General features: G+C 53.4%; 1 protein-coding gene across 5 annotated transcripts; it reads left to right on the forward strand.

Moving 5' to 3' along the window:
- The first annotated feature begins 6,299 nt into the window (after positions 1-6,299).
- On the forward strand, positions 6,300-27,740 carry Kcnc4 (potassium voltage-gated channel subfamily C member 4). Of its 5 annotated transcripts, none has more exons than XM_048443440.3 (4): positions 6,300-7,789; positions 17,456-18,392; positions 20,287-20,490; positions 22,612-26,571. In XM_048443440.3, exons 1-4 carry the CDS (start codon positions 7,112-7,114, stop codon positions 22,779-22,781), a joined length of 1,989 nt encoding a protein of 662 aa, XP_048299397.1. In that variant the 5' UTR covers positions 6,300-7,111; the 3' UTR covers positions 22,782-26,571. The 5 variants fall into 5 exon arrangements, with proteins under 5 accessions (XP_048299397.1, XP_087753791.1, XP_048299402.1 ...); XM_087897665.1 differs by lacking the exon at positions 22,612-26,571 and adding an exon at positions 27,404-27,740 and having other exon boundaries at positions 6,304-7,789; XM_048443445.3 differs by lacking the exon at positions 22,612-26,571 and adding an exon at positions 26,578-26,943 and having other exon boundaries at positions 6,305-7,789.
- The last annotated feature ends 228 nt before the right edge of the window (positions 27,741-27,968 follow it).

Here is a 27,968-nt window from a genome sequence, read left to right on the forward strand (position 1 = left end):
TTCTGCAACTGACCTTTCTGACACAGTTCATTCCTAGGGACCAGATTCTCACTTGATGGCTCACAGTGCCCGGGGAGACCATTTCAAGAGCAGAGAAGTGGAAACTCAGCTGGAAGCTGCCTAGTTCTTGAGGCCTGGGCCTGGGGATATATCACCTCCACCATGGTCTATGGGCCTTGGCATCTGTTCATAGGGCACCTAGACCTCACTGTAGATTAGAAATGGGAGGATGTCCATGTAACAAACCCACTCTGGGGCATCAGATGTCTCCATCATCCATCGTTGGCATGTTTGTGGATGCTTTTCCTGAGAGGATATCAGTTTGAAGCACAGAACTGAGACACACAACGAATCTCTCCTAATGAGGAGGTGAGCAGCTAAATTTGGGGCCTGAATGGAGGCAGTGAGCAGGAAGAAGATGATAAGGGCATGCTGAAGAACACAAGAGAGTTTCTGCCCCATTTTCACCCCACGGGCAGGCAGTGTGAGGTTGTTCCAACCGTGAGTCTGTCACCAACCTTGGTTAAGCCACTTAACCGTCTGAGCCCTATATGACAATAAAATCTCTTCCTTGAGATGCTGGAAGAAATAAACCAACTCCTGAGGTACCAGTTGGAACCTAGCAGAGAACTTTTTCCATAAGGGGTTCTAACATATGATAAGTAAGCATTGCTCTCTTCTCGATTCCAAGCCTGGGTGAGTGCATCTACCCTGTTTCGCCTGTGCAATAAACAAGCATCCTAGGACCATTGTTAAAAGACAGTCTCAACCTAACTCTGGAAGAAGCCAAGGAAGGAGAAAAGAGATGTCCCTTTCCAGGGAAGCGGGTGCTCACTAATCCCACCAGGGTCATGTTTGCTCCTTAGCCACAGCCAGACACAGAGCCTCATCCAGTCGGTAGGCATGGGCTAAAGAATGCCATAAACTCCAGGAATGTGGCGGCTCATTTGTTGGTGAATTAACCCTTCTCTCATCAAGAAGATTCTCTACCTTTCCTCTTGAATTTGGGCAAGCAAATCCCTCCTCTGACCAGCAGAAAATGGGGGGAATAATACGATGTGACATGCAAGGAAGGGTGCATCAACAAGGAGAGTTCCACTTCCTCGCAGTGTTCTTGGGATAAGAGTTCCTGGGGGAGCTCGCCGCTTTGTGAGGTTAGCCCTGGTACCTCACAGAGACTACAGGGCTAGAAGCTGCGTGTTTATGCTTCTATTGACGGCTTCGGCTGAGCTCTTAGCCCATGGCCGTGTCCACCACCAGCCATGTGAGTGTGTCGTATTGAACATTCGGCTCAGGAGCCTCACGTATTTGCAGTACCAGTGGATGTGTGGTGTCAGTTGCATGAGTTCCATGTGCTGTCCAGCTGAGCCCTTCTTAACTTTCTGGCCCATGAACAAGAATGGATGAAAGAAAACGACCGTTAAACTTACATTTCAGGTCAATTTGTTTCACAATGAAAATAGCCAGAAAGTGAATCTGATGGCTTCTCTGACCAAATCACCTCCTATAACAGTTGAGGACATAGAGGCCTGGGGTAAGAATTCCTACAGCCAAGCAGAGGGGAAATCGTGGCCAAAGCCTGCTTCCCAGACTTCCAGCCCAGTGGATTGTCTACCACACTGCAAGGCCCTGATGGGAGGGACCCCAACCGTCTCCTGTTTCTAACCCTTGCATCAGGCATGGCACAGGTATTCAGAGTGCCTAGAATTGTACTAATCACTGAGAATCTGCACAAAGGCTCAGATCAGGCAGGGTTCCTTGTCGTCTACAAGCAATCACAATGAGACTTGGTGTGTCCACCTCCCTGTGGTAACAGACACACTAGCTTAGGTGGGAAGGAACCTGGGAGCTGGAGAGAAGACGAGAAAGTCAGCAGAAAACGTATCATAAATAAGATCACCCCATGTAGGCCAAGTGCTGGCTGCACAGCAAAAGGACCTGGTAGGAGGCCACTCTCGGGCTCCCAGGGTCTTCCCTCATGTCCAGGGCTAAGCTCAGAAGGGCTGCATCTGTGCACTTTATGATTGACCTAACTCAACTGGGTTTGAGTTGTCTCTCCAGACAGCTGCTCCCCTTTCTCCGGGATCCTGCTGGAGGGGATCCGGCCCATCCGTACTAATTAACTACTCTACTGGAATGAACCTGCTCCTTTGGAACTTATCCCAGATGGGAGGAATCTGTACTTTTCTGGATGGGAAGATGTTGAGTGCCAGGGAGTCGTGCCAGCTGGGCCCTGCACTGATGTGTGTGTGTGTGTGTGTGTGTGTGTGTGTGTGTGTGTGTGTGTGTGTTCACGTCTTGGTCCTAGCTGCCTCCCAGAGCCCAATAGCCTTGAAGGAAAAATGGCTGGAGGGGTCCCTTAAGCTGCCTCTGTGATTCTCATTTATACTGTTCTACAAGTGGAGACCACACAAGCCTCTGTACTTTCTCTGTTTTGGGCCCAAACCCAGCTGTGTAGCTCCATCTCCAAGGTTCACGGCTGCTGCATAGACCTAAAATCCCTTAACAGGAACATGCCTCTGAGGTAGCACTGGGTCCCTCCCAGCATGCCCTGCTCCCTCCCAGCTCAGCCCTATGACACTAAGCCACTGTTTCTGAAGCCCTGAGGTTTGACCCAGCCCTAGCTTATGATCTGCACCTTTCTGGTCTCTTCCTTTTAAGAGATGAAAGGGAATCAAAGGGCATCTGGAGTTCCCTGAGATTTTTAAAGCAATACAACCCTGCCTGCAGCTCTTGTCAGAATCGGTGTAGCTGGCCTCCACATGGCCCACAGTGCTCTGGGCTATTGTCTTAGGTACGTTCTTTCTAGACCCTTCCTGAGACAACTCTCCCATTTTATTTGGAGCCCGAGAGCCTGGGGGTGGGGGGTGGAAGAATAAAACGAGCTGTTGAGCAAACAGGTTTGCAGTCTTCTCTTGCCCGCCCTCCTCACCCTGCACAGGATAAAAGCCTGCCACATGTGCCTGGTGATGAGCTCTGATAAAGCAATTCGATTTGCTGGGCCGAGAGAGCGCAGGGCATGCTGGGAAAGGATGCTGGCTCTTTGGCCTGGATCTGAAAAAGGAGGGGTTAGTCTCTGGAACGATCTGGAATGCTAAGAGAGAGACGTGAGCACCAACGGATTATGACTTTGCCCTGATAGCCATAGGCCAGTTCCTTGGCCTGGAACCTCTCAGAAAAGGGGATCCCAAAGGACGGTGGAAAACAGGTCAGATAGCACCTGTTACCCCAAAGAGGGAGACCATATACATGTCCTTAATGGGGGAAAGACTTTGGTGTTAGCCTTTCAGTTTCCCTTTGGCCTCTGTAAGGAGGAGAGAGGCTTCTTCGAGAGCCCTACAAAGGATACAAAGGATACAGGAGCTCGAGAGCATGTACCAGCCCCACTCTGGATTTCAGCTTCTGCCCTTATTCTTTGGCTAGCCCATTAATTCTAGCTAGGAAACTTACTTGGTCTGCTCTCTGATTCCACAGTGTGAACTGGCTCTGGGTGCTCTTTCCTACAGCCAAAAAGAAAAATCACAGGTGAGAAAAGAAGAGGAAAGACTAAGACAGAGAGAGCCCTAGGATAAAGCCGCAGGGTGAAGCTGGGGAGAGGATGGGGTGAAGCAGGGGTTGGAAGTAGGCTTGCTTACTTTTGTACGCTGTCAGGATCTTGGGAAATGAAAAACAGAGAGAGTGGGCATTTTCCTAGGAATGTTAAGGTGGGGCTAAGCCTTGAGGTCTTGGAATCAGCAGGAATCCGTGGACCAGCAGCTATTAGGAACCAATAGCAAGCAGCCCGTTACCCACACACCTAACAGCTTGGAGCAGAGGACAAGCTAGTTAAGCACCACCAGGGGGCAGCACCCACCCACTCACAGTAGGGCAGGGGGCTCACAGGCTCACATTTTTCAGGAGTGTAGATTTTTGGAAGAGAATAGCATTACCTCACACACAGAGATGAGAGCAATAGGCCTTGGCGTGCCAACCTTACTATCCCAGAGAAAAAGGTCCACGAAGTGGGTTAATCCAGAGCTTTAGAATAAACTGTCAGTAGGAGCTGGCCCTCCTCCTAGAACACCTTTACCATTTTTTTTTTCTTAAGCTCTTCTTGTGACCCCCTAGCAGGGCTAGAGATGGGGGCTGTTTTATCGACAGATGTATGTTCAGTGTCTGGAATAGCTCCTGGAAGGTAGTGTGTATTCAGTGAATAAATGAATCAAATCTGAGATACTGTGATCTGTTTTCTTTCTCCCTCCCACCAGTCCCATCCGCTTGCCCCTTTTCTCAGGCTGAAGAATGGAAAGTGAAGAGAGGGTCAAGTTTGCCAGGACACCATCCTGAGAGGACGTCAAAGCAATCATTACCGTCAGTTCTTTGATATTCCCGTGGGAGTTCTTCCTTTCTCGCTCCAGCTCTGGCCAGCCCTGGATTTTCTCAATCATGTTGCAACATTTGTTTTTGCTGCAGCCAAACTCTGTAATCCTGACAGCCTGTCTAAGGAGTCAGGGGGTGCACAAAGAGGATCCCACAAATGAGCTCTTCTGACTGTAGTGAAAATGAGGGTGTGGCCCTCACCTGTGTGCTAGTATAAACCATCAAAGATTATTATCATTATTTACTTCATTCACGATGAGACCTTTGCTTATAAAAATCCCTTGGATTTATGTTGGATTTTTAACCTCTCTCTGAAGAACAGGAAAGCCCCATGCTTGTGGATAGTTTGTTGTTTTGTTTGCCTCATCCAGACATCAGATGGCACACAAGTAGTATGAGGTATGATGTGTCAATCCCCCTGAGCTCTGTTTAAACCTCCTCTTCATATCATACAGAGCGCCTGCAGCAGAGAGGCAAAGGAGATGGAGAGGAGGATAGTAAAGACATAGGTGTGGTTCTGGGCTTAAAAAAAAACAACTAGAAACCAATGAATCTGGAAATTGCTCTTGGGACACGGCCAGCAAGATCCAATGCTTCATGTTTTGGATATGGCAGCTTCTCAATTACTTAGCAAATGGGTCCTCAGAGGCAATATGAAAAAACACAGTGCAGCCTAGAGGAACCCAGAGACAGGGAGAGAAGATGAACCAGGGGGAAAGACAAACTGCAAGGAATGGGACAGTAATAGGACACTAAGATGGCATAAGGCAGAGCGTGGCCCTTTCTGTGGTCCCTTCATAGCAACAGGGAGCAGGGCCTTCAATCTGATGATCTTCAGGGCCACAGGGCCACACTCATCATTTTTTCAAGGAGAGCTTCAGTTTTAGGACTTCCCTCCACCTAGACCAAAAGCACTTCCCTGCTCAGGGACATGCTGTCCTGGCTCCAAGGTGGAGGCTGTGATGACTATGGCAGAGGTCATGACTATCAAGATCTAGAGCACCCAAGATACGGGCCATGGTGGTCAGAAGGCCCTAACAGTGTTTCCGGAGGAGGAGAGGACAGCTTCTTTGATGTACAGCCTTACCACTCTATTCCATCCTGGATTCCACTCACCCACAATGAAACATTGAAACCGCAACAATACGACCGGGTTAGCTGCAAGCGAGACACAGGTTAAGTTCTGTGTGAAGAGGTTCGGAGAAAGAGAGAGGTTAGAGGTCAGGAGTCGAGAGCGCTGGGGTGTCACCAAGGGCTGCAGTGGGTGGAGCTGAGGGATAGGGAGAGGCGGGGAGAGGGGCGAGAGGGGATGGCGGCGGAGGCGCGCAGGGGCGGCGCGCAGCACTGGGCACTAGCTGTGAGCGGGGTACGCGCCTCGGTTGGTTTGGAATGCGCGGATGAAGGCTGAGCTCCGCCGCCCGAGCTCCGCAACGCACCTAATCTTCCCGGCGCCGCGCCGCGCCCATCCCGCCCCGCGGAGGGCGCGCCGGGGTCAGGCGGGGCCGCGAGGAAAAGGCGCCACTTGGAGCGCCGTAACCGCTGCCATCGCTGGAGGGAGACGCAGAACCCTCGGAGCCCCATTCTTCTGGCGCCCAGGCGCTCCCTCCCTTAGACCACCTCGCGCCCGCCCCTAACAGCGAGCCAAGGCCGGCGCCCCGCCCGGAGATGGGCAGACGCGTAGATGGCGCGGCTCCCGGCGCCGCCAGATCGCAGGAACCCGGCGCCGGGGCGCTGCGCTGAGGCTCCCTCTTGGCGCGGCCCTGGAAGCCTGCAGGTGTCCTTGGCCATTCGGCCGCCGCCCGGGATACTCCTTCGCCAGCACCGGGTGCCAGATTCTTCAGAGCAGCCCCGCCCTCCAGGCTCTGCGCCGCGCAGGACGCCCCGTCTGAGCCCCCCCTCGTCCCGCTGCGGCCCCCGCAGCGCGGCATCCAGCCCGGCGCAGATCCCGGCCGCGGACGCAGGACCCAGGCTCTCTGCTGCGGGCGCGCTTGTTTTCCTGCTGCCGCCTGGTCCTACACAGCCCCCGCCCGCCGTTCCCTCTCTCTCGGTTCAGCCCCGCCCGCCATCGGTGCCCCGCGCTGGATTTATGAATGGGGGGAAGAGGCCACATGCAGCCACCGCCGTCTCGAGTTGACCGCACACTGCTCGGCCCCACAGAGCTCCGGCTACCCTAAGAGCATCCGCCTGGCTCCGGTGGCCGCTCCGAGGACTTGTTGCTGTTACGCTGCTGCCGTTGCCGCCGCCGCCGTTGCCACCCGGAGAAAACCAGCCACCTACAGGCTCGACGCGGTCTGGGAGCCAAAAGGTGGCCCGCGTGAGTGTGAGCGCGCGCGCCGCGGACCCTCGCAGTGCTCTGGGACTGTGCGCTTCTCGGTCTTTCTGGGGTTGGGGGGCGTGTCCCCGGCCCAGAGGATCCTTGGGCTTGCCCCTACCTCCTGGGACCCCTGGCTTGAGTCCTCGACCCTGGTCTCCACTTCCTGCCTCCCTAGGCTCTGCCTGCCCAAATCCCAACCACCTGTACACCAGAGAAACCCAACTCCTCCCGCTCCGCGCCCTGGGGGGTGGGGAGGGAGGGAGGCAGGGGCAGAGCCACGCCGCAGAAGGGGCCGCCACTGTCTCCTGCCTCCTCCTCCACCTCCTCCTCCTCCACCTCCTCCTCGTCTCCTCCCCCTCCCCGGTCTGACGCTGCCTCCTTGGGAAGGGTGTTTGGAGGGCAGCGGCCGCCCCAAGCCGGAGCCCCGCAGCGCTTCTTATGATCAGCTCGGTGTGTGTCTCCTCCTACCGCGGGCGCAAGTCGGGGAACAAGCCTCCGTCCAAAACATGTCTGAAGGAGGAGATGGCCAAGGGCGAGGCGTCGGAGAAGATCATCATCAACGTGGGCGGCACGCGACATGAGACCTACCGCAGCACCTTGCGCACTCTACCGGGCACCCGCCTTGCCTGGCTGGCGGATCCCGACGGCGGGGGTCGGCAGGAGTCGGATGGTGGCGGTGCAGGTAGCAGCGGCAGCAGCGGTGGCGGGGGCTGTGAGTTCTTCTTTGATCGGCACCCGGGTGTTTTTGCCTATGTGCTCAACTACTACCGTACCGGTAAGCTGCACTGCCCCGCCGACGTCTGTGGGCCTCTCTTCGAGGAAGAGCTCACCTTCTGGGGTATTGATGAAACTGATGTGGAGCCTTGCTGCTGGATGACCTATAGGCAGCACCGCGATGCTGAGGAGGCACTGGACATCTTCGAGAGCCCGGACGGGGGCGGGGGTGGCGCAGGGCCCAGCGATGAGGTTGGCGACGATGAGCGGGAGTTGGCCTTGCAGCGACTGGGCCCCCATGAGGGAGGCGCGGGCTCTGGTGCTGGATCCGGGGGCTGCCGTGGCTGGCAGCCCCGAATGTGGGCGCTCTTCGAGGATCCCTACTCATCCCGGGCAGCCAGGGTGAGTGGCAGAAGCCAGGGTCTCCCCATCTCGGTGTCCAATGGGCTCTTGTGCTGGTGTTGTTGGGTCCGATGGGGGCGGGGAGGTGGAAGGAGACCGACATACCTGGCAGACTGTACCTGCCTGCCTCCCAACTCCCTCATGGACCCTTGGAAGTCACCCCCTCCCTCCTGCATGCTCCATTAGGAGATTGCACACACTTGACTTTCTTCTTGGACCTAATCCCAGCTGTCTGCCTTGCCACATGCCCCTCAGTGAGTGGCATGCCTTCAACTTGGCTTTTCTCTCTCCTCTTTGGTCAGCGTAGTTGCCCTGAACAGGACCACAGTCCTGGAGTGCTTGAATTTGGCCTTTTGCAGGGAGTAAGGCAGGATCAAGAGAAGGAAATCATGGATTGGGTTGGAAGCTTACCTGTTTCCATCTTGCCGGCAGCTCACTGTGCACTCAGCTAAGCATTGCAGAGAAGGGGGGCATAGTTTCCAGAATGCCTAGCTCATAAGAAGCAGAGATCCTCAGAGCCCAAACCTTTCCCGATTGAGGACCTTTCTTCCAGGGAGCAGGCCCTGTCCCAAGGCTTTCTGCACCACTGTCATAGCCTGGTGTCTCTGAGGTGGACGGGATAAACCTACTGCTTTGGGCTCTGCAGGGTCCCAGGACACTGGATAGCCAGGAGCTTGCTAGTGATGGTATCAGACTTGTCTCTTTCTGCTCTGCTCTTTCTGCTCTAGCACAAAGTGGCTTCCCAGAAAGCCCTGGTTCAGGTTACACTGGAAATGGCTGTGTGGGGAGAAGGGGAAACAGGTTGATTTAGACAAGACCTAGTTCCTCCCCTGAAGGTGGTAGTGGTATGGGGGGTGCTAGGAAGATATGTATTCATTCATTCCATCATGCTTGGTCAGCTAAAACCCTGAAGAAGGCCTTAGAAATTTAAAAATAGAAAAGCCTGCAGGCTGGTATCTGCTCTCATGGCCTTAGCCTAAAAGCTGGCTGAGATCTGTCTGGGAGACAGGAGAAAGAAAAGAGAGACAGGGTGATGAGCTGTGTTTGAGATCTGTTTCTGTGAGCTGAAGCTGGTCTGATTGGAGTCCCAGGTTGTCATGTTAATGAGTCTCAGAGCCTTGCTCTCTATCTCTCCTCAACACCCCACGGACTGGTCCTCACCCTAGTCATGGGAGAAAAAGTTCCACTTCCTACCCAGGGGAGAGTGGAGGGTTGAAGAATGCAGCTAAAGGGATGGGTTAGGCTGGTATAAATATAAGCCAGGGTAATGCAACTCCTCCCTGGAAGAGAGAGGAGGTGGAGATCCTAGCAAGAGGTTCCACGCAGGGCTGGGACTTGAAGTAGCCACTGGAAATCTGGACACTTTTCCAGGCCCTGTCTATTCTAGCTGCTTTGGTTTAAAGCTTTATGGTCCTGAAAACCAGCTAAGAAGTAGGGAGCACAGCAATGCCTCTGGCCAGTGCACCCCTGCTGGGACTTTATTAGCCCTGATGGCCCTTAGTTTGCCTTTACTAGGAGAGAGAGAGACAGTCAAAAGTCATTGAGACTTTCAAAGTCACGGGGTAGGGAGGAGGCAGAAAGGGGCCAAAACCAGGGAAGCCTTTATGGAAAGAGATGACTAAGGGAACTGGGCCCTATTTCTGAGCATTCTGGTGCTACTGCTTCCTTTTTCCCTCTGTAATTGTGAGAGACTCTACCATGAAGTAGAGGGTTAGTTCTCCAATTTAAGCAAGGGAAGAACCAGGATTCGAACACATTAACTGTCTGGCCAAAGCCATCTTTAGTTTCCATCTTTCAGATCATTAGCACAGATGGGAATAACGCTGTGGAGCTCTGGCTGACAGGTGTCAAAAGGCTTGCCCACAGCTGAGGAACACAGGCAGAGACCAATTCTGAACTGTTCTGGTCACACAAGTGAGAATGCACAATTTATTAAAAAATGAATAACAACTCTTTATTGAGCATCCTGTATCAATACTTTTCTTTGAAGACATTACATTAATCTCTACTCTTTCTAATGAACTTAAAACAATGTCCAGTTAACAGATGGAGGCTGGGAGCAAGTAAACCACTGGCCTGGGATTACAGCGCTCCTGCAGGGCTTTGAATCAAAGCTGGGGGTCCTTATACTGTAACTACCACAAGCCTTTCCTACTGGGTGAGGCTGTTTGCTGGGTGAAGAAGTGGCTAGCTCCTTGCTCCAGCCTGCTTGGAGTCCTGAGCCTCTTCTCTACCGTGAATAAACATCACGGTAGAGGGGACAATAGAAGGGCTACTTACCCTGCTACTCCTTAAGATTTGAGGGCCCAGTGGTAAAGAGAGTTCGGAAGCTGCATTTGTTTTCTCCACTGACCCCCAAGTTGGCAGAACTGTCCCCACAGAAGCTCTCTGCTCTTGGATATGTGCGCGTCCCATCCCAACCAGCTGCAGTTGCTCCGGGAAGGAGCTTGCAACACTAGGGGTTTGTAGACTCACAAGGTCACCTAGGAGGGCACCTGAGGGCAGAGTTGCTGTGCTCTCGGCCTTGAGGCATCTCTTCACATACAACAGTCCAGTCATTTGAATAGTACGTTATGACAGGAACAAAGCAGACGCAAACACAAAGTGAACTGAGCTAATTAGGAAAGCCTGTTGCCTAGCTCCTGGACGGGCTATCTATCGGCTGGTCCATTCAGGAAGGCTCCTAGGCAGGATGATCACCCCTACTGCCTCCACTGTAGTCAGGCCGCTCCTGCGGTTCTGATTCTGTGGCGTGAGCTGAGGGCAGGCTGGTTCTGTCTTCAGCCTCTCATGGACACTGCCCTGGGGCAGAGCAAAGGCTTCCTTAGGCTGTTGTATAACCCAGGAGAGGCCAGGAGAGGTTTGTGCAGCACTCAGGTCTATAAACTCTTGCCTTATTCCTTCTGAGAACAGACTAGAGGCCTACCTCAGGGACCCTGGGCTACCTTGCTTCCTTGTTCTGTTCTTTAGAGTTCCCAAGCTGCGATGGATTTCTTTCAGCTATCAGCTGTATAAAGGGCCACGGCCCTTCTCTTTTGGCTAAGGTTCCTGGTTGGATCTTTTTTCTTTCCATGTTTCCCTTCAGAATAGAAGGGGCTCATCACAGGAGCCCTCAGGAGGGCAGCTAGACATGAATGTTTCTCTTTCTCAGGCTGTGTGATAGAAGCTTGGCCTGGGCTTTCTTCTGCTACCTCCTCTGGCTCAGGAGAGGCAGGAATCATTCACCTCAGCGAACAGATATGAATGGGGAGTCACAGTGACACCTGTCCAGATAGCACAGCCCGTAGCATTAGAATCCAATCTCAGCTCTCAAGCGTTCACTCTGCTGCTACTCCTGCCTCGCAGCTCCAGCCCAGAAAGGGTCTCTGGCTTCCGGAGGGCTTGGGGGTGGCCCTCACTGGAGAGCCTCCTCCTCCACTCCACTCCTGGCCCCTTCTTTATTTCTTATCATTTCTAAAATTGCCAGGGTCTGACCCTTCGCTCTCACTTTTTCACCAGGTAATTTTGATTAAAAAAAAAAAAGAGGCCAGATTTGGTTACAAATAAATATTAGGTTGTGGGGCAGGGGGTCAAAACTTATGCCCCTTTTTAGAGGTCTGACATTGTTGGTAGCCACAATAGTCATGGCGGGCTTCAGAGTGAGGGCCGGTGATGCCGTGCCCTCTGAGCTTAGGTACAGGGTGAACATGAAACATGAGTCCAGAAGGGGAGTGCCAGCCCACCCTGGGCAGTCAAAGGCTGCAGACTCCCTGCGGATCCTGCCTCAGGCAGCCTCTCGGGTTCCTCCGAGTGTTGTTTCTCTTTCTCACTCTGAAGAGATTAACATTTGCCTCAGAGCATCTTGTCTATGGATGATGAGTTGTTTCTGTTTGTCACCATTTTGGTGAGAATGTGGAGTGGGGGAGGGGAGTGAAATTAAACAGCCTCTTTTGGAGACCCAAGGAAGAAACAGACAGGAGCAGAGTTAGATAACCGGGCTCTGGGGAGAGCTAGCTCCTTGATCTTTCACCTCCACAGTGGACATTGTTAGTCTAAATACGAGGACCAGCCACTCCTAGCAGCCTGGATACTACCAACCCACCACGATGGCCCACCTTCCTGCTGATTTTCCTTCTGGCCATGAAGTAGTCACCCAGTGCTTAGCAAGGAGTCCCGTCAGAAGTAGGTTTGGTCCGCTATAGAGTGTTGTCAAGGTGCTAGGTCCCTGGAATCCGGAGGTACTCCTGGGGATACCTTTGTCACCTCTGGCCCCAGTCCCGTAGCTAATGATCCCTTCTCCTGACAGCTTGCCAGTCCTGTGAGAAGAGGCTACATTTCCCTCGGTTCTAGGCATCTAGAAGACACTGACTTTGCACTTGCTGCATGGTAGCTACATGTGGCTGGGTTCTGTAAAGAAGAGGCCAGTGGTCTGGGGAGAGCTAGAGAAGCTAGAGAGGCGTTACTGACAAGGACCGGCAACAGTAATAGCAGATGTGTTGTGATGGGTGATGTGGTAGTTGTAAAAGATAAAGCCCAGTAGGCAGAGAGGAGTGACAAGCCCCACCTCTAAATGGGGTGATGACTTATCTCCTGGAATAATGGCTAAAAGGAGGCATTGCTATAAAAACACATGGTGCCCAACTCTGCAGAGTCAGGGACAGGACTGTCTGGCCAGGGAAGGCAAGTCTGCATGGGACATGGCAGAATGGAACTTGACCAAGAAAGAGGCTCTTGGACAGTGACTTGGGTTGGATCAGGTCCCATTTGGTTGAGGACTCACAGGAAGGTGAACACAGGGGAAGGGCAGCACTAGTTGCTGGAACTAGGGATTGCTGGCTCACAGCCAGGTTTGGTAAAAAGAAAGGGGAAGTGGCCCTCAGCTAGGATAGGGCCTCATGTAAGTCTCACTTAGGAGCCAGGAGCCGCTTGGAGCTGCCTTTCTTAGCAGGCCCTGTTCCTTCCTTCCTTTTAACCCCAAGGCTCCCCACTCCCTAGCCAGCACTGCCTGGGTACTAAGATCTGACTTCACCAGGAGGCTCAGCCCCTCACCCTGTCTCCACAGATCTTCTTCCTCTGCAAGCGTCTTTGGCTGTGTTCTCAATTTTTCCTTCTCCTACACGTCTTCCTTAATATAGGTTTTGGGCATGAGTATCTTTATGTTTATCTGTCCATCTGTCTCCCTGGTCCTCCTTCCTTGGACTCCCCTGCCCAGCCCCCACTGGTTGTATTCAGTTCCCATTGACTAGTGTCTGTCACCTCTCCACTCACCCAGCCTCTGCCAGATTCCGGGCCCTCCGGGCTCTGTGCTAAATTTCACAGGTATCATTTCTTTTAGTTCTCAAACAACCGCACTAGGTAGATTCTGCTCTCATCCCCTCTAAGACTTGGGGTCTTCGCATGGTTGCTGCTGCTGCCTCAGGCGCTCTTTCCTTTAGCGCTCCAGTCAGATGTCATCTTGTCCTTGTGATCTGGCCTGACCATCCGGTTTGAATTAGCCCCTCTTTCTCTCCTAGCCTCCTTGTTCTCTTTTCCTCCCTAATGCTCATACCATTGGATATGCTATGTAAGATGTCTGTCAGCAGTTTCTACCCACTAGGATGCAAGATCCAAAAGTCAGAAGTGTTTCTCTAGATTTTTCCTGCTGTTCCCAAGCATAGTGGCACATAGTAGGTATTCAAGTTTCCTCTTGATAAATGACGATTTTGAGGCTACTTGGGGCTAAGAAAGTCACAGGGGTCTCAGGCGTTTGATAACAGAACCCAATTTGAACCCAAAAATGTGACCTTTCGTTTGTTCCAAGGCAGTGGAGCGGAAGGAAAAGCTGGTAACTGGGTTGGTAGTTGCAACACTTGGGCCTTTAGTGATGGGCAGGTCCCTTGAAGGCCATCATGGCCAGCATGTATGTGAGGGTGTCTCAGGGGAACAGGGAGCTGGAAGAAGTGTTGTCCTGATATCCAGGGTCTCCTGTCCCCGGTGCTGAGGCCCAGCTACCTCCCCTAGCAGACACAGTCAGTTCACACCAACAGTCTTCTGCCTGGGCAGTTTTGACTTCCATTGGAATCCACAGCTTGTGTCCTCATGCCAAGGAGAGAGCAGCCAGTTTCATCCGTGGCCTCCAGGACAAACCGCTTCTAGCCTTCAGGTTTCCTTGTCTCTAAAAGCACAAAGGAAGCTGACTTGTATAAACTTCTGAGGATTTGGTGGCTTGTCGGTTTTAGACGCGGGAGGGGGGCTCCCCCAGAGACTACCTCCACCTCAGCTCAGTACATGCTGTGGTGCGGCTCACGCATCCTCCAGGGAGAGTGTGAGGTGAGCACTTGTACCGTCCCAGCGTACAGGGAGAGAATGGCACAGAGGGCACACACTTACCTGACGGATTGTAAGAGATGGCAGACAACCCAGCTGATGCCACCAGCCTAGTGCTCTTTTGCTCTGCTTTGCCCTCGGGCTGGCAATGCAGGGCCTGATGAGAGGGAGGCTCAGGCGCAACTGACAGACTTACTCTACTGCTCGTGGGGGCTAATGTTTAAACACAGGCCGTGACCCCTTGCAGGTTGCTATTGCTGTAGCTGCTGTCTCTTGGGATCCCTTTTGTCCTGGGCAGCCTGAGTCAAGGGCCTTGTGGGAAATGAAACAGTATCCCTCCCTCAAGGATGAGGCCTGGCAAAAAGCTCTAATTACACCAGCCAACCACTTAGGAAACAATTGTCTGAGAGCAATGTAGAGGAGAGGAATACTGGAGGTCACTGGAGGCCCTAAAGGACCTGTACCACCTTATGGCAATCTTGGGACGGCTTTGTGGAAAAAAAAAAAAAAAAGACAAAGAGACCACAAGAGTTGGGGATGTTTCTGCCCCATGCGAAGGTGGTCTGGGCCTTCTGTCAGTACCTGCGGCAGAGGCAGCTGAGGAATGTAGGCTGTGACAAAGGCTGGGCACCTCCCTCCTGCTTCTGTTCCTTGTACTCAGTTCCTTGGCAGCTCTGCCTGACCTTGTTTTTCCACATCACTAATTAACCTCACACTCAGGCTCCCAGGTGGGCAGACTCTGTTGGCTAACGGTCCCTCAGAGGGAGAGAGAGAGAGAGAGAGAGAGAGAGAGAGCGAGCTTGGGCTTCCATGCCTCCTGGCAAAATCAGGAAGTGCTGTCCTAACCCCTCACTCTGGTTCCTTCTGCTTCTTGGAGCACAGGGTGGAGCCAGGACCTTGGATTCCACAGCCTGCCACCGGCAGGCACTGTCACCAGCTCCTAATTGGTGGCCATGGAGAGCCTGCAGTAGCCTGCGTTGTCTTGGCAGCCCATGTCTCAGGGGAGAAAAAGTGAGGCCAGCAAAAGCACTTGAAATTTACTTTCCCGAGGAGAAGTAGGTAGATGGACCCTCTTCTCCAGCCGGTTCCTCTCCCTGCTGTCTATGTTCAACCCATCTAAAGAGTAAGGGAAATAGCACTGTCATGTATGATGGGGACCTGTCGTGTGAAGGCACGCATCCTCACTCTGGAATAATGGCCACCAGGGAAGTGATGGCACAGGCGCAGTCATCGGGGCCTGCATCCCTGGGCCTGTGAAGCAACTCTGCTCAGGGATAGTAAAGACGATGTGGTATAAAGGAACATACAGACCGCATGGTCTTGGGGTCATACCCTGTTATTACATGCTCTGGGCAGTGTGGTCCCAGAATAGATATGCAACCTCTCTGACCACCAGTTCTTCCTATGTGAAAATGGAGACTTGCGGTCTGTCTGCCTTGTCACTAAGGAGATGGAAGGCAGAGACACAGGTAGGGTGGCGGATAGTTCCGGGGAGAGAATAGATGGTGAATGTCATGACCAAAGTTCCTTCCTTGACTTTTTCTATCCCAGAGAGCTCTGGGGATGTAGTTTCTGGCTTGGCTTTCCATATCCTCCGTGTTTTCTGTTGGTGTCTTGTATTGCTTACTTCCTTTCAGCTTAGGCACTCTATGAGGAACCCCCCCCCCCTCCCACAGGCAGAGCTGAGTGCTCGCCGCACGGACATAAGGAAAAGGCCAGGTAGAAATTGGGGCAGGGCAGGCACGGAGTCGTCAAATGTTGTACAGCCACCAACCTCCCTCAGTTACCTGTGTGGGTTTGGTTCTCCACCCAGCGGGGGAAGCCAAGTCCCGTCCACCAAGCAGGACCGGGAGCAGGAGAATGGACCCTGACAGTGAGTGTCTTGACAGTGCCACCGAATGGCAAGGCATGAATAACCAATGAAGGTTCTGTAATTGGTGTTATTACACATGAATCTCATCTCCATTCGTAATGACTGGACACTTAGTCCAGCCGTTCCTCTGCCGAATACTGCTGTCATCATTCTAGCTTAGATCCCCATGGCTGTCAGGTCAGCTGCTGCCATTTTAGCCCTGATAAGTACAGTTCATTTGACTTGGAAGCTCAGCGTCCCATTAGCGTTAGTTTGCAGAAAAGGAGACAGTGGTTGTTCTGAGAGCCTCCTCCCTCAACCTCCTGTTGCAGGCCATGGCTTGGAGTTTCTGTTGCTGTGAAGAGACTCCATGACCACGGCAACTCTTATAAAGGAAGCATTTCATTGGTGTAGCTTACATTTTTGGTGGTTTAGGCCATTCTCATTGTTGCGTGACACGGAGGCTTGCAGACAGGCAGACATGGTGACTTGCAGGCAGACAGACACGGTGGCTTTCAGGCAGACATGGTGACTTGCAGGCAGGCATGGTCCTGGAGAAGTACCTGAGAGTCCTACATCTTTACCTGCAGGTAACAAGAAGTGGTCTGGGATTCTGGGAGGTCTCTCAAGCATATATGAGACCTCAAAGCCCGCTTCCACAGTGACACACTTCCTCCAACACAGTCACACTTCCTAACAGTACCACTCCCTCTGGGGGCCATTTTCCTTCCAATCACCACAGCCCATGTTTGTCTTCATTCCTGGACTTACCACCGAGGCAGAAGGTGGTTCTAGGTGGCGGGGGCGGGGGGGTCATGGAGGCAGATCGTGTTAATGGGGTCAGTTGGCAGAAAGTGGGTATTCCTTACAGCCCTTGTCTCTGGACATCCCCTAAAGCAATAGACCTTTATCTTGATGTATATCAGGGTCACCTAGATGGTTTCCTCACGTTCTTCTTAGGTTCTGTGTCCTCCAAGTTTCTTTTTCAGTAGGTCTGTGTTGCTGAAATTTGTGTGTCTAACCTGTTTCTTCTGATGCTTCACACCTGATGCTTCTGGTGTAGGCCCCCACTTTGGGAGCCTGATTATTCTGGGGGTGGTGTGTGAATTACACTTCCCCTGGGAACCTGTTAGAAAGGGGGGAATGTAGACCCTTCCCTAAACCTCCTGAGTTAGCCACACCGGAACAGGTTTGTCCACACACCACAATTTGAGAAGACTTAAAGCATAAATTGGACAGAGCTGTAGTAGTCAGGACCAGGAAGCTATGGTACCCTGACTTGTGGTTTCCAGGCAAAGCAGCCTCTGTCTTCTGAGCACCCTGGCAAAGATTAGGTGAAGCATTGCTCTGGAGCATCAGTGCATGCATACAGATAGATCCTCTCATGCCTCTACCTTACTCCTACCCCTTGACTAGCAATGGGCTAGTAGCTAGTAACCTATATGCTCTTATTTCATGAGTAGAAGTCACTGCTTCCAATGAGGCCAGCTGCTGACCTGACAACCACTCCCTGTTCTCCTGACCTACAGGTGGTAGCCTTTGCCTCTCTCTTCTTCATCCTGGTCTCCATTACGACCTTCTGCCTGGAGACCCACGAGGCCTTCAACATTGACCGCAACGTGACAGAGATCCACCGGGTAGGGAACATCACCAGCGTGCGCTTCCGGCGGGAGGTAGAAACAGAGCCCATCCTTACCTACATCGAGGGTGTGTGCGTGATGTGGTTCACTCTAGAGTTCCTGGTTCGCATTGTGTGCTGCCCAGACACACTGGACTTTGTGAAGAACCTGCTCAACATCATCGACTTTGTGGCCATCTTGCCCTTCTACCTGGAGGTGGGACTGAGTGGCCTGTCATCCAAGGCGGCGCGGGATGTGCTGGGTTTCCTGCGCGTGGTGCGCTTTGTGCGCATCCTGCGCATCTTCAAGCTCACGCGCCACTTTGTGGGGCTGCGGGTGCTGGGCCACACGCTCCGAGCCAGCACCAACGAGTTCCTGTTGCTTATCATCTTCCTGGCCCTGGGTGTGCTCATCTTTGCCACCATGATCTATTATGCTGAACGCATTGGGGCCAGGCCATCTGACCCACGGGGCAACGACCACACCGACTTCAAGAACATCCCCATTGGCTTCTGGTGGGCCGTGGTCACCATGACAACACTTGGCTATGGGGACATGTACCCGAAGACGTGGTCAGGAATGCTGGTTGGGGCCCTGTGTGCGCTGGCTGGCGTGCTAACCATTGCCATGCCTGTGCCCGTCATTGTCAACAATTTCGGTATGTACTACTCCCTGGCTATGGCCAAGCAGAAGCTGCCCAAGAAGCGCAAGAAGCACGTACCGCGGCCAGCCCAGCTTGAGTCACCCATGTACTGCAAGTCTGAGGAAACTTCGCCCCGGGACAGCACCTACAGTGACACCAGCCCCCCTGCCCGGGAAGAGGGTATGGTTGAGAGGAAACGGGCAGGTAAGTCAAGCTTAGGCACAGGGCTCCTTTTCCCCAAGTAGTCAGGGAGTTAGTTCCCTTAGCCCTTGACATTGGCGGCCATGCTATACTGGGCAAACTGTTGTGTGTCAGGCGTGCCTCTAGGAGGGCCGTGTATTAAGATCAATCGTTTTGTCCCATGGTTTAATGATCGTGGCGAACACCAGGGTCTGTGGAGTGAATTGTCCTTTCAGTGTAGGATGTGATGGCAGTACATAGGACTTTGTGTTAGAAGGCATGGTTTCTAGTTCCTTCTCAGCCCCCTTGTTTTGTTTGAGAGTCCCTCTCCTCTAGGCACAACATATCAATAGAAATGGCGTATCAGGATCCTGCCCCCAGATGAGGGGTGGATGTGCCACACTCTGAGCAGCCAGAGCAAATGCCGGCGTTGATCCGATTAGCCAGAGACCAGGGCAGCTGTTCCTCCAAGGTGCATCAACACATGACTCACTTCTTTCCCAACATGCACGTCTGCTGTCTCTTGGCCTAATAGATGTGATAACGTAACCATGTGGGAGGCTGCCTTCTGTTCAGCTAAAGCAGGAGTGAGTCCTGGGCTCGGGGTTTGACATGGGTAGAAGGGAACCAGGGAAGAAGTAGCCCAGGGTCTTGGAAAAGCATGGGGGTGGGGGGATAGGGACATGGAAGGTGCTAGTGTTTGTGTCCTGACAGGAGTAAGACTAGGCATCAAATTCTGACCTTCCATGGAAGGGCCACTCCAGAAAGCTCACCTGCCGTGGGTCAGGAGACCAGAAGGGAAATCAGCCTGGTCCCCAAGAACATGGAAAGAGATTAAAAGACAGGCAAAACACTATCAGATTCAATGAATGGGCAGAGCTCTCAGGAATGGTACAAGCCCAGGTCTGGGGGGAAGGTGACCGGGTGTCAGGCCACTGAGGCTGGGCTGGGTAGAGCTGGGAAACTGAGGCAGCAGTTCCTGGTTAAACTCTAGAAGTGGGGCTGGTTCTCCAGAGAGGTGCCTGAGTTGAGACACTTACTTGTGACCCCTTGGCATGCAGCCATCACATGTGTTGGGGCTAGGTGCTCTCTGGAATTAACTGGGGTCTCGATCTTCCTTGATAAAGACCTTAATAGAAAAGTTTCCTTCTGCTCCTTACCACAGTGGTGCCTCTGATCCTATTGGAATCAGAGATGTGCTCTGAGGCCCAGGCAGAGCTCAGAGAGGATCCACATGTCCCAATACAAAGGACCTTAGGCAGCTTCCTAGATGCACACAACCCTGAGGCTTGACTGGCCACATTGGGGTCTTGCATGGCCAATGCCAGCGTCTTCGGGCTAAGTTAACCCCACCACATATACTCAGGGACCATAGTAGCTGTGCCCCTCTTTGACAGAGGCAAGGTGTTCCCACAGAGAAGAGTTGAATTGGAGCCTCTTCTCTATACCTTCCCAGACAGAAGAGAGCTCTGCCCAAGCCCTTCAGCACTGGCCCGGGTGCCCGGGGAACAGAATAACTGCCTTAAGTGGTGCAGGGAGAAAGCCAGAGAGCTACCGAGTACGCCTGGCACAAGAGCCACCACCCATTATCCCTACTAGCCAGGTCTTCTCTGAGGAATGCAGACTCATCAAGCGCCTACCTGAGCCAGACCAGAGGGGAAATAAGAATCTGTGCCTGCAGTGCTTGATCTCTGGGGACATCCTTAGAAGCCCATTGGGGGAATACTGCCACTGTAGGATGTCTGTGTTGTGTTCCAGCCCACAAGGGAGGCTGTAAGCCAAAGCTGAGAAAAGTCTTCAGACTAGGCACCGCCATTTTGCTTTTGCTTCCTGGACCTGGAGTCTGAGAGGCCCCAGATTGTTCCCTTAAGAAGGCCCCAGCAACTGTCTTAGGTCTTTTTCTCTCTGCCCCCTCCAGACTCTAAGCAGAATGGTGACGCTAATGCGGTGCTGTCTGATGAGGAGGGAGCTGGCCTCACCCAGCCCCTGGCCTCGGCCCCCACCCCTGAAGAGCGTCGGGCCCTGCGACGCTCAGGCACACGAGACAGAAACAAGAAAGCAGCTGCCTGCTTCCTGCTCAGTTCTGGGGACTATGCCTGTGCCGATGGCAGTGTCCGAAAAGGTATGGTGGCTCCCTGGGCTGGGCAGGTTGGGAGCCCCTCCGGAGCTGAGTCTCCCCAGCCCTCCCCACAGAGCTTGAGATCTCCCCCTCCTCTAAGCCCATGGCCACCATCTCCTCTGCCTTGGATGCGCCCTCGCATTTAGAATGAGTATGTGGATTAGAAAGGCCTGTAGTATTCCCTAGGAGTCTATGGAGCCCCTCCCTCAAAGGTACCCACCAGGAGGAACAGTGCTAGACTTTTTATGGGATGCTCTATCGCCTCCCTGGCTCTGGTCCTGCAGGCCTAGCCCACAGGGTCATACCCAGCCATGTCCCTAGTCCTAAACACTACCAAAGCTTCCCCCAAGGAAGCAGACTCAGGAATTCCAGGTTCTAGGTCCTGTATCTCCAATTCTTCACTGGAGGCCTGGATCCCTTGTCTGGCAGCTGTTGGGATGTGATGGTCACGGGACCGGTCTGGGAGTGGCTAGGAGCAGTTGGGCAGGGAGCATGGTTCTCTCTCAGGAGCTAGCAGAAAGATTCTCAAAGTTAGTGGAGCAGCCTCTTACCTGTCTGTCAATGAAGTCTGGAATTCTATCACCAGGCTTCCAGTGTGTGGCAGGGACAAAGCTGAAGTCTTAAAGGAGAGGGAAACAGAAGCCAGTGGAGTGACAAGGGCCGGTGATGACTGAGAACCAGGAGGCTCAACATCAGAGCCTTGTCCTCCCTGTCTCCTGATCCCACTTTACCGTGATTGCCCTGTGTCCTGACCTCCCTAACATCCTGCCTATTTCCAGAAGAAGCTGTGTTTCTCCCTAAACAAACATCATCCCCAAGCTTTCTCTCTGGCCACTTCTCAACTTGCAAGGTCCCCCCCCCTCAACTTCCCAGGGTCCCAAATCCCAGACTGTGACCTGTTTGAATCAGACAAGGGTAGTGGTTGCTGCAGAAATAGCCTGCAATGTCTCTGGGCCCTAAAGATGGCTCCTAGCTACCCGGTCCAGGCAGTCTCTGGGGCACCTTCCCCTGTGCTTCTTAGGCATCCTGATCTGATAAGCCGTGAGAAGTGGCCATTCGGCTTTGCTGTGCACCTGTCTCACTGAGTGGCAGCAACAGGAGCCGCAGTCTGGCACCTGGAAGGAGATGGTCCAGAGGTAGAGAGTGCTCAGAGCTCATAGACCCTCGCCTGTGACTTCCATGCTCCAGCCTTCAGGCCCTGGACATGCCTTTCTCCCTTGCACCTCAAGAATACAGTAGTACCACTGTATTCTCTCTCACACCTAGAGAGCCTTACTCAGGCTGCCGCCTGCTAAGCCACGGTGTAGAATGTATCCCCCACTCTTGTGGAGGACTTGAGAATACAGGGCTGAAGGATGAACACCCTGGCGTCCCTTCTCAGGCTGTGCTTGGTGGCAGTAGAGTTGTGGAAGAGACCGTGAGAACACAAGTCAGGAGAGCCCTAAGGGCAGGTACTCCGATATGTACCAGCACGATACAGAAGAACCTCTATCCCTTCACGTTGCCTCCCCAGGGTGCCTTTGGGGGCCGATCTGCTCTATTTTCAAGATGCCTCCACACTGCTTCTTGGCAACAAGCATGTAGCTCAGCCAATTAGAGTGACCTTCGAGAGGGAACAGGTGGGTTGCTGGGAAACAGGCCCTGCTAAGCAAGTGTGGCAATTAATATCACCAGACTCCCAGCGCGCACTTCACAACTTTCCCCACGCCACACCTCTCCACAGTCATATAGACCTAGGACAAGGGGAGGCTGAGTCCAGGCCTGTTGCAGCCGTCACGCTGACCCCATCACTAACCAGTAGTTTTCCAATGAGCCCGGAGTGTATGTGGCATGGGCGCTCACGGGGGAAGGCAGGTATTGGAAGCTGTGCAGTCTCTGCAGCTGGACCAGCGAGAGCAGGGCAGGACACAGGTTAGCTGTGCGGAGGTCCTATGGTCTGACCTCAGGAGCCCAGGAGACTGATGGCAGGGAGTGGCAGGAAGCCACTCACAACAAGGAGTGATCCCTTCACCCCAGTCCGGGGCCACCCACCCTATAGAGTCTCTTGAAGTAGCATGGATCCCATGGAGCTCCCTTGTTGAGGAGATAACTCCACTTTGACCCGTGTGCCTTTTCTTCACCAAGGCTGCGAAAAGTCCCGGAGTCTAAACAACATAGCAGGAGCGGCTGGAACCAGTCTGGGGCTGTCTCCACTGGCATCGCGGTACAGCTCGCCCTATCCTCCGAGAAAGCTCCTGCTCTCGCACCCCTTCCACCCTCTCACCAGCCCCCCACCTGGCCACTCAGGTCCTTAGCTGTCCCACGGCCTTCCTCAGCTCTGACACTGGGACACATATCCAAGTAGGCATGTTTACATGCCATCCCAGCCCTCATCCCTCCTGAGGTCTGAGAAAACAGCAGAAGGGAACTTCAGTCAGGATGGAGAATTCGAGTCCCTGAGCCAGCCCTCCACGGCACCTGGCTCCCCCAAACGGTCAGCCCTGGAACCTGAGTACAAAGGGGGAGATACTGTCAGCTTCTCCCTGAACCATAGGTGCTGGCGCACTCAGGACCTGTGTCCCTGGATTTTGCCTTCAGCTTAGCATCCTATAGGCCAGGGCGTGCGTGGTACACGGAGTATCGGAACTACTCAAACTTGCCTGCAAATCAAACCTACATTTGTATTTTAATCACAGAAATTTAATTTGCATTCCTTATGGCCTTTAACCAGTAACCAGCTTGTCTGTCTGTCTGTCTATCCACCCCACACCAAGATCAGCAGGTAACAAGGCTGTCTCATGGGGCATCTCTGCTGGTGTAAAGGACATTTGGCTCCTTGGACCAGCAGCACCTGTCGACAGAGCTGCCCTGGGAGCAGGACCTGGTGTTTTCCAGCTGTACCTTGGGGCACAGATGGGAGTTCCTAGAACCCAAGCCCCAAGCTTGGTGCAAGCCCTGGTGTGGCAGGGTGTGTAAGTGCAGGGAGGCCCTCCTCCCCGAAGCCCGTGCCCAGATTCAGCGGGTGACACCCAGCTTCCCATCTGTGCCCTGCGCTGCAGCATCTCCACACTGCTTCCTCTGCTTCAGCGACAGTTTGCTCCCTCTCTTTCTCGCTCCCTGATTCCCAGCCCTGCCTCTGAGTCACCTGCCACTCCCACCCAGCCTCTGCTCTGTATTCCTGCCAGAACCGGAGACTCATCTAATTTCTATAATTAAGTGTATTCATTTACCTAACGAGCCCAGGAGCACAACAGGTTTGTGAGTCATTGGGTGAGCAGGGGTACACCTTGCACAGAGACAGCTGAGGGGAAGTGAGGAGACAGGAGCGCTCCTACCCACACCTGCCACCGGGCCCCACCTGCTCCCAATAAGCCCCTCCCTCAGCCCCGGGCTAAAGGACAAAAGCCTCTACCAAGCCTCCCTGCTTTACCTGATGGGAATTGACCTGACAGCAGAGCCTCGCGCCTGGCAATCTTAGAGTCCGATTATGCAACTTTGAAAAGGGCGTGGCTAAGGAAGGTCCATATTTGCTCCCTACAGGGTAATAAAGGGACCTGGTGAGGCAGCTTTAGGGACCTGGCAGGAAACTGGGAAATCAGGGGGGTCAACACAGAAGGTGGCCCAGGCATAAATGTAAGCTCGTTTCCTGAGGTTGGAGCTTTGCAAAGCGTGTGACAAGCACTGTCGCATGAGCAAGCACTAGCTGACTGACCTTCTGGAAGTTCTGTTAGATCAGGCCCTGGCAAACTCCTGTCCAGCCGTGCTCTACAGGGCCTGTAGCCACTGGCTCTCAGGAGGAGGTGTTTTCTGAGAGGTAAGATGAGGAGATACAGGGAAGCCTGGGAAGCCGGCTGAGTCTGAATCGAGCCTCCTTGTGGTAGATTCGGCCCCACCCAGCGGGGCTCCTGGCACCAGGAGACTGTGGTCTGACAGAGACAGGATGAGCCCGGTGTCCAGTTTAGCATGGGTACCACAGCTATTTTCTCTGGCTTGGCGCTCTGGTTTGGGGAGCCGAGGCAGCTTTTTCTGTGGCAGCTCTCAAGCTGTCAAGAACCCAGGTTTCCACGGCACCCACCGCCTCCTCCCCTCTTCCCTCCTACAAGGATGGGCATGCTTACAGCACCCCTGTGGGGGGCACAGATGTCCCTGGAAGACACAGTACATCTGCCGGGTTGAAGCCCCTAGCATTTGGTTGGAGAGATGGGCTCCTATACCTACCCCTAATCTCCTGGCTCCATAGGGAAGAGGCAGGGCCCAGTCGATGGAAGAGCTAGGTGAGTTATCTGCCCTCAGCTACCTCGTAGGACTTTTGTGTTTGCCCAGGGTCCCAGGAAAGAAAAAAAAGTCCATTTTGTATAGAGTCTTCCATGCCTCCCCTAAGAGGCAATTGCCTATATAAGCCTCAGATCCATTCAGGTGTTGAATGTCCTTCACAAGGAGAAAGGTTTATCCCATGGAGACTGACGGCATAGTTAACTTTTCCTTGCATTGGACTTGGAATTGGACCTGTTGCTTTTGCCTTTAGAACATGACCCTGTAGCTGGGGACTGGGGGCCCTGCTTAAAGAGCAAGCAGGCAGCCTAGGATCAAACTCAGAGCCTTACCTTCCAGACTATGCCAGGACTCCTGACAACCCTAGAGGTAGCTGTGCAGCCCAGTCTTCTAAAACAAATGGCTGTGAGGTGTCCCCAGTGGGAAGGGGCCTGACCATCCTACAGCCTACAGGTCAGTAAGGACTTAGAAGGAATTCTGAGTACTGGTCAAGGCTCCTGAAAGCATCCCTGGGCCTTCACAAAGTATCAAGAGAGCAAGACTTCCCTGCCCTTGTCAGTTTCTCTCTGAAGCTCCTGCCCCGATCCTAATAAGTCGTGTGGGATGGATTCCAGCAAAAGACTGCTAGAAAGAATCTCCCCAACTGACTGTCAGAGGACCCCCAAATGTGGAAAACATAGAAACCGTTGACCAAAGCCACCTGAAGCCATTCTTTCCCCAGTGGATCTTAGGCTCTAGTGATCTTTAGGGTGCCCCAAGCCACTCCCCTTTTCCTGGTGAGTAGGGACCAGTCCATGGCTGACGCTTCTGAACGTACACAGACAGAGCAATGTTAGAACGTGGTGTAAAGAATAGCTCTGTCTTGTCCTCAGAAATGGAGTGCTGGAGAGTCTTGGGCTCACTCCTGTGGTTTTCTAAGGGACTGTGTTTAAGGAGGTGCTTGGGGCCACAGTCTTAAGGAGATGGTAACAGGTCATGCTGAGATGAGAATATATATATATAGTAAAAAGCCTTTAACATGTCAGGGAGCCCTAGTGTAGAAGCAGTGAGGCTTGGATGCCAAATGACATTCAGAATAGCTGTACTAATCAGTGTTGGGGTTGAAACTTCACCACACTGTTAGCTCAGCCTCCCTAGCTGTCTAGCCAGTACTGCCACTGGGAGATAGAAAGAAGACCCAAGCCTCAGATATCTGAAACTGAGGGCGTGGGTTTCTTAGTAAGATGCCATATGCCAGCCTGCTCTCCCAAGGCAATGTGCTCTCCATACCCACGCCCCAGGACTCTGCCTATCACTTTGAGGTCAGGGGCTGGGTGTGACGTGTCTTCCCACTCTAGAGCCATCTTCACTGGCCCCTTGGGACAGTGGGGTTGTCCATGGTGGTGAGGGCAGACGGGGCTATTTGGGGGAGAGCACAAAGAGAGCAGAGGGCAGTTGGAGTGAGGGGCCACAGAGCCATAGTCTACAGCAGGAATTTTCACCGCTGCCTCCCTGCTGGGCTCTGTGGAGTCTGCTATGGTTCCTCTCCCTGCCGCAGTAGACCTCCGAAGACCTGAAAGGCTAGTAGTTCTTGGAAATGGCTACCTGAGTCTCAGTGTCACCTGGGTCTCCTCGGCCTGGAGTCGGGTTGGCAGAGGAGAGATGAAGGTCTCGCCGCACTTGCTGTACCACCCCGGTTCTTCCTTGCCTCTTAGCCCGGGGTCCCCTCTGCCTTCCAGCTCTGCTCTTGACTGTTCCTTAGCCCACAGCCCGTGGGTCAGCAGCTGGCTGGCTTCCTTCTAACGTCTCACTCTTTGTTTCTCCCTTTCTTTTGCTGAACTCTTGACCCCCCCCCCCCAGAAGGCAATGTTGAACGGAAAGTGTGCGTCCCAGTGTCTCACACCTGTGCTCTTTAAACACAGAGACCTGCCAAGACGCCCTCTCGTCCAACTATGCCCACGCTGAAGTCCTCACCCTCTCTTAAGGCGGCACCAACGTGAGAAAGACAGGCAGACAGACAGAAAGCCAGAGGCTTAGGGAAACTCTGGAATCCAGGCACGCATCCTTTGCTGGGAAAGACTCAGATATCCTTGTTTGCACAGAACTGGTGGAGAAACCTCCCAGGCGACTCTCGGGCCCCAGAGCCATCTGGGTCTGATGCTCTGTTCTACTGTACATTGAAGAGACATATATGCACATAAAGTATCTATATTCATACGTACTCTATACTCTTGTGTGTAGTGCACGTGCTCCTGGTGGTCTGTCTTCATTGTTAGGCTATGTCTCCCAAGTCTTCTTCCCACCCTGTTATCCCCTCCCCTCTTCCTTCGTGGATTGTTCCTTCTGACCATGTTGTATGGAATGTCCCAGGGAAAGTGCTGGGCCTGGCACCTGCCCCTCCAGCTGGGTGGTCCCAGGCTGCTCTCACTTGGGGTGTTTCCCCTGCCAGCAGGTGGTCTGCTGAAGTCTGTTAAGGCAAGATTGCCCTCCAGGGTCACTGCTTCACTAGCCCAACCCCACCCCAGATTGGGGTTCTACCTCCCACCCCACACCCCAGTTTGTGGGGGCACTTCCAGGGGCTCTTCTGTAGCCTCTGTAGCTCCTTCCAGCACCCCCTTCTGTGCCCTTAGCAGAGGGGAGTTTCATTTCTTTTGTGTGAGTCTCCTTCGTCCATTTGTTTTCAAAGATGCTGCTGGGCAGATGGAAGGGGATCTGTTTGCCCATCTGGCTCAGGGGTCTGAGAAGGGGACACCTTGGGCGAGAGAGGAGACCAGTCGCAATACTGTACTTCCTGGCCGGCGGCCAGAGGACGCGTGCAATAGCAGAGGCCAGGTGACCCCTTCAGCCTTGGCCTCTGCCCCTCCCTCGGCCCTTCCTGCCCATCCCTGGTATTGGTCAGTCCTTTTCTAAAGCTGTTCCCTCGTGTGTGTCTGAGGCACGCCTAGGCCGGGCCCCTTGTGCCCTGTCTGCACGCCCTCAACTGTCATGCTGTGCTCGAGCACCAATAAAGACATCCAAGTGTCCTGCTGCTCCTCTGTGAGCATCTGCCTCGCCTCTCTTTTCTGGCTGTGGGTCTGTGGGGGGGGGGGCGGGGGGGGCTCCCTGAGTTCCAAACAACCTCCTGTCTGCGTCTAAGGAATGCACGCACACCTGAGCTCCTACCAGGGATCCTCCCAGTGACCCAGCTCCTGCATTTTACAGCTAGCAGTAAGTACTCAAAAGTGACCTGCTCGAGGCAGCCAAGGGCATAG

The sequence above is a fragment of the Myodes glareolus genome, chromosome 17 (genome assembly GCF_982192425.1).
Source record: "Myodes glareolus chromosome 17, mMyoGla1.1, whole genome shotgun sequence".
NCBI lineage: Eukaryota > Metazoa > Chordata > Mammalia > Rodentia > Cricetidae > Myodes > Myodes glareolus.

What these genes read in the sequence shown, in the direction of transcription:
- Kcnc4 (XM_087897665.1), top strand. Translation starts at nt 7,112, where the DNA reads ATGATCAGCTCGGTGTGTGTCTCCTCCTACCGCGGGCGCAAGTCGGGG. An exon ending in ACTCATCCCGGGCAGCCAGG is followed by an intron (nt 7,790 to 17,455) that starts GTGAGTGGCAGA and finishes CCTGACCTACAG; the next exon opens with GTGGTAGCCTTTGCCTCTCT. An exon ending in GGTTGAGAGGAAACGGGCAG is followed by an intron (nt 18,393 to 20,286) that starts GTAAGTCAAGCT and finishes TGCCCCCTCCAG; the next exon opens with ACTCTAAGCAGAATGGTGAC.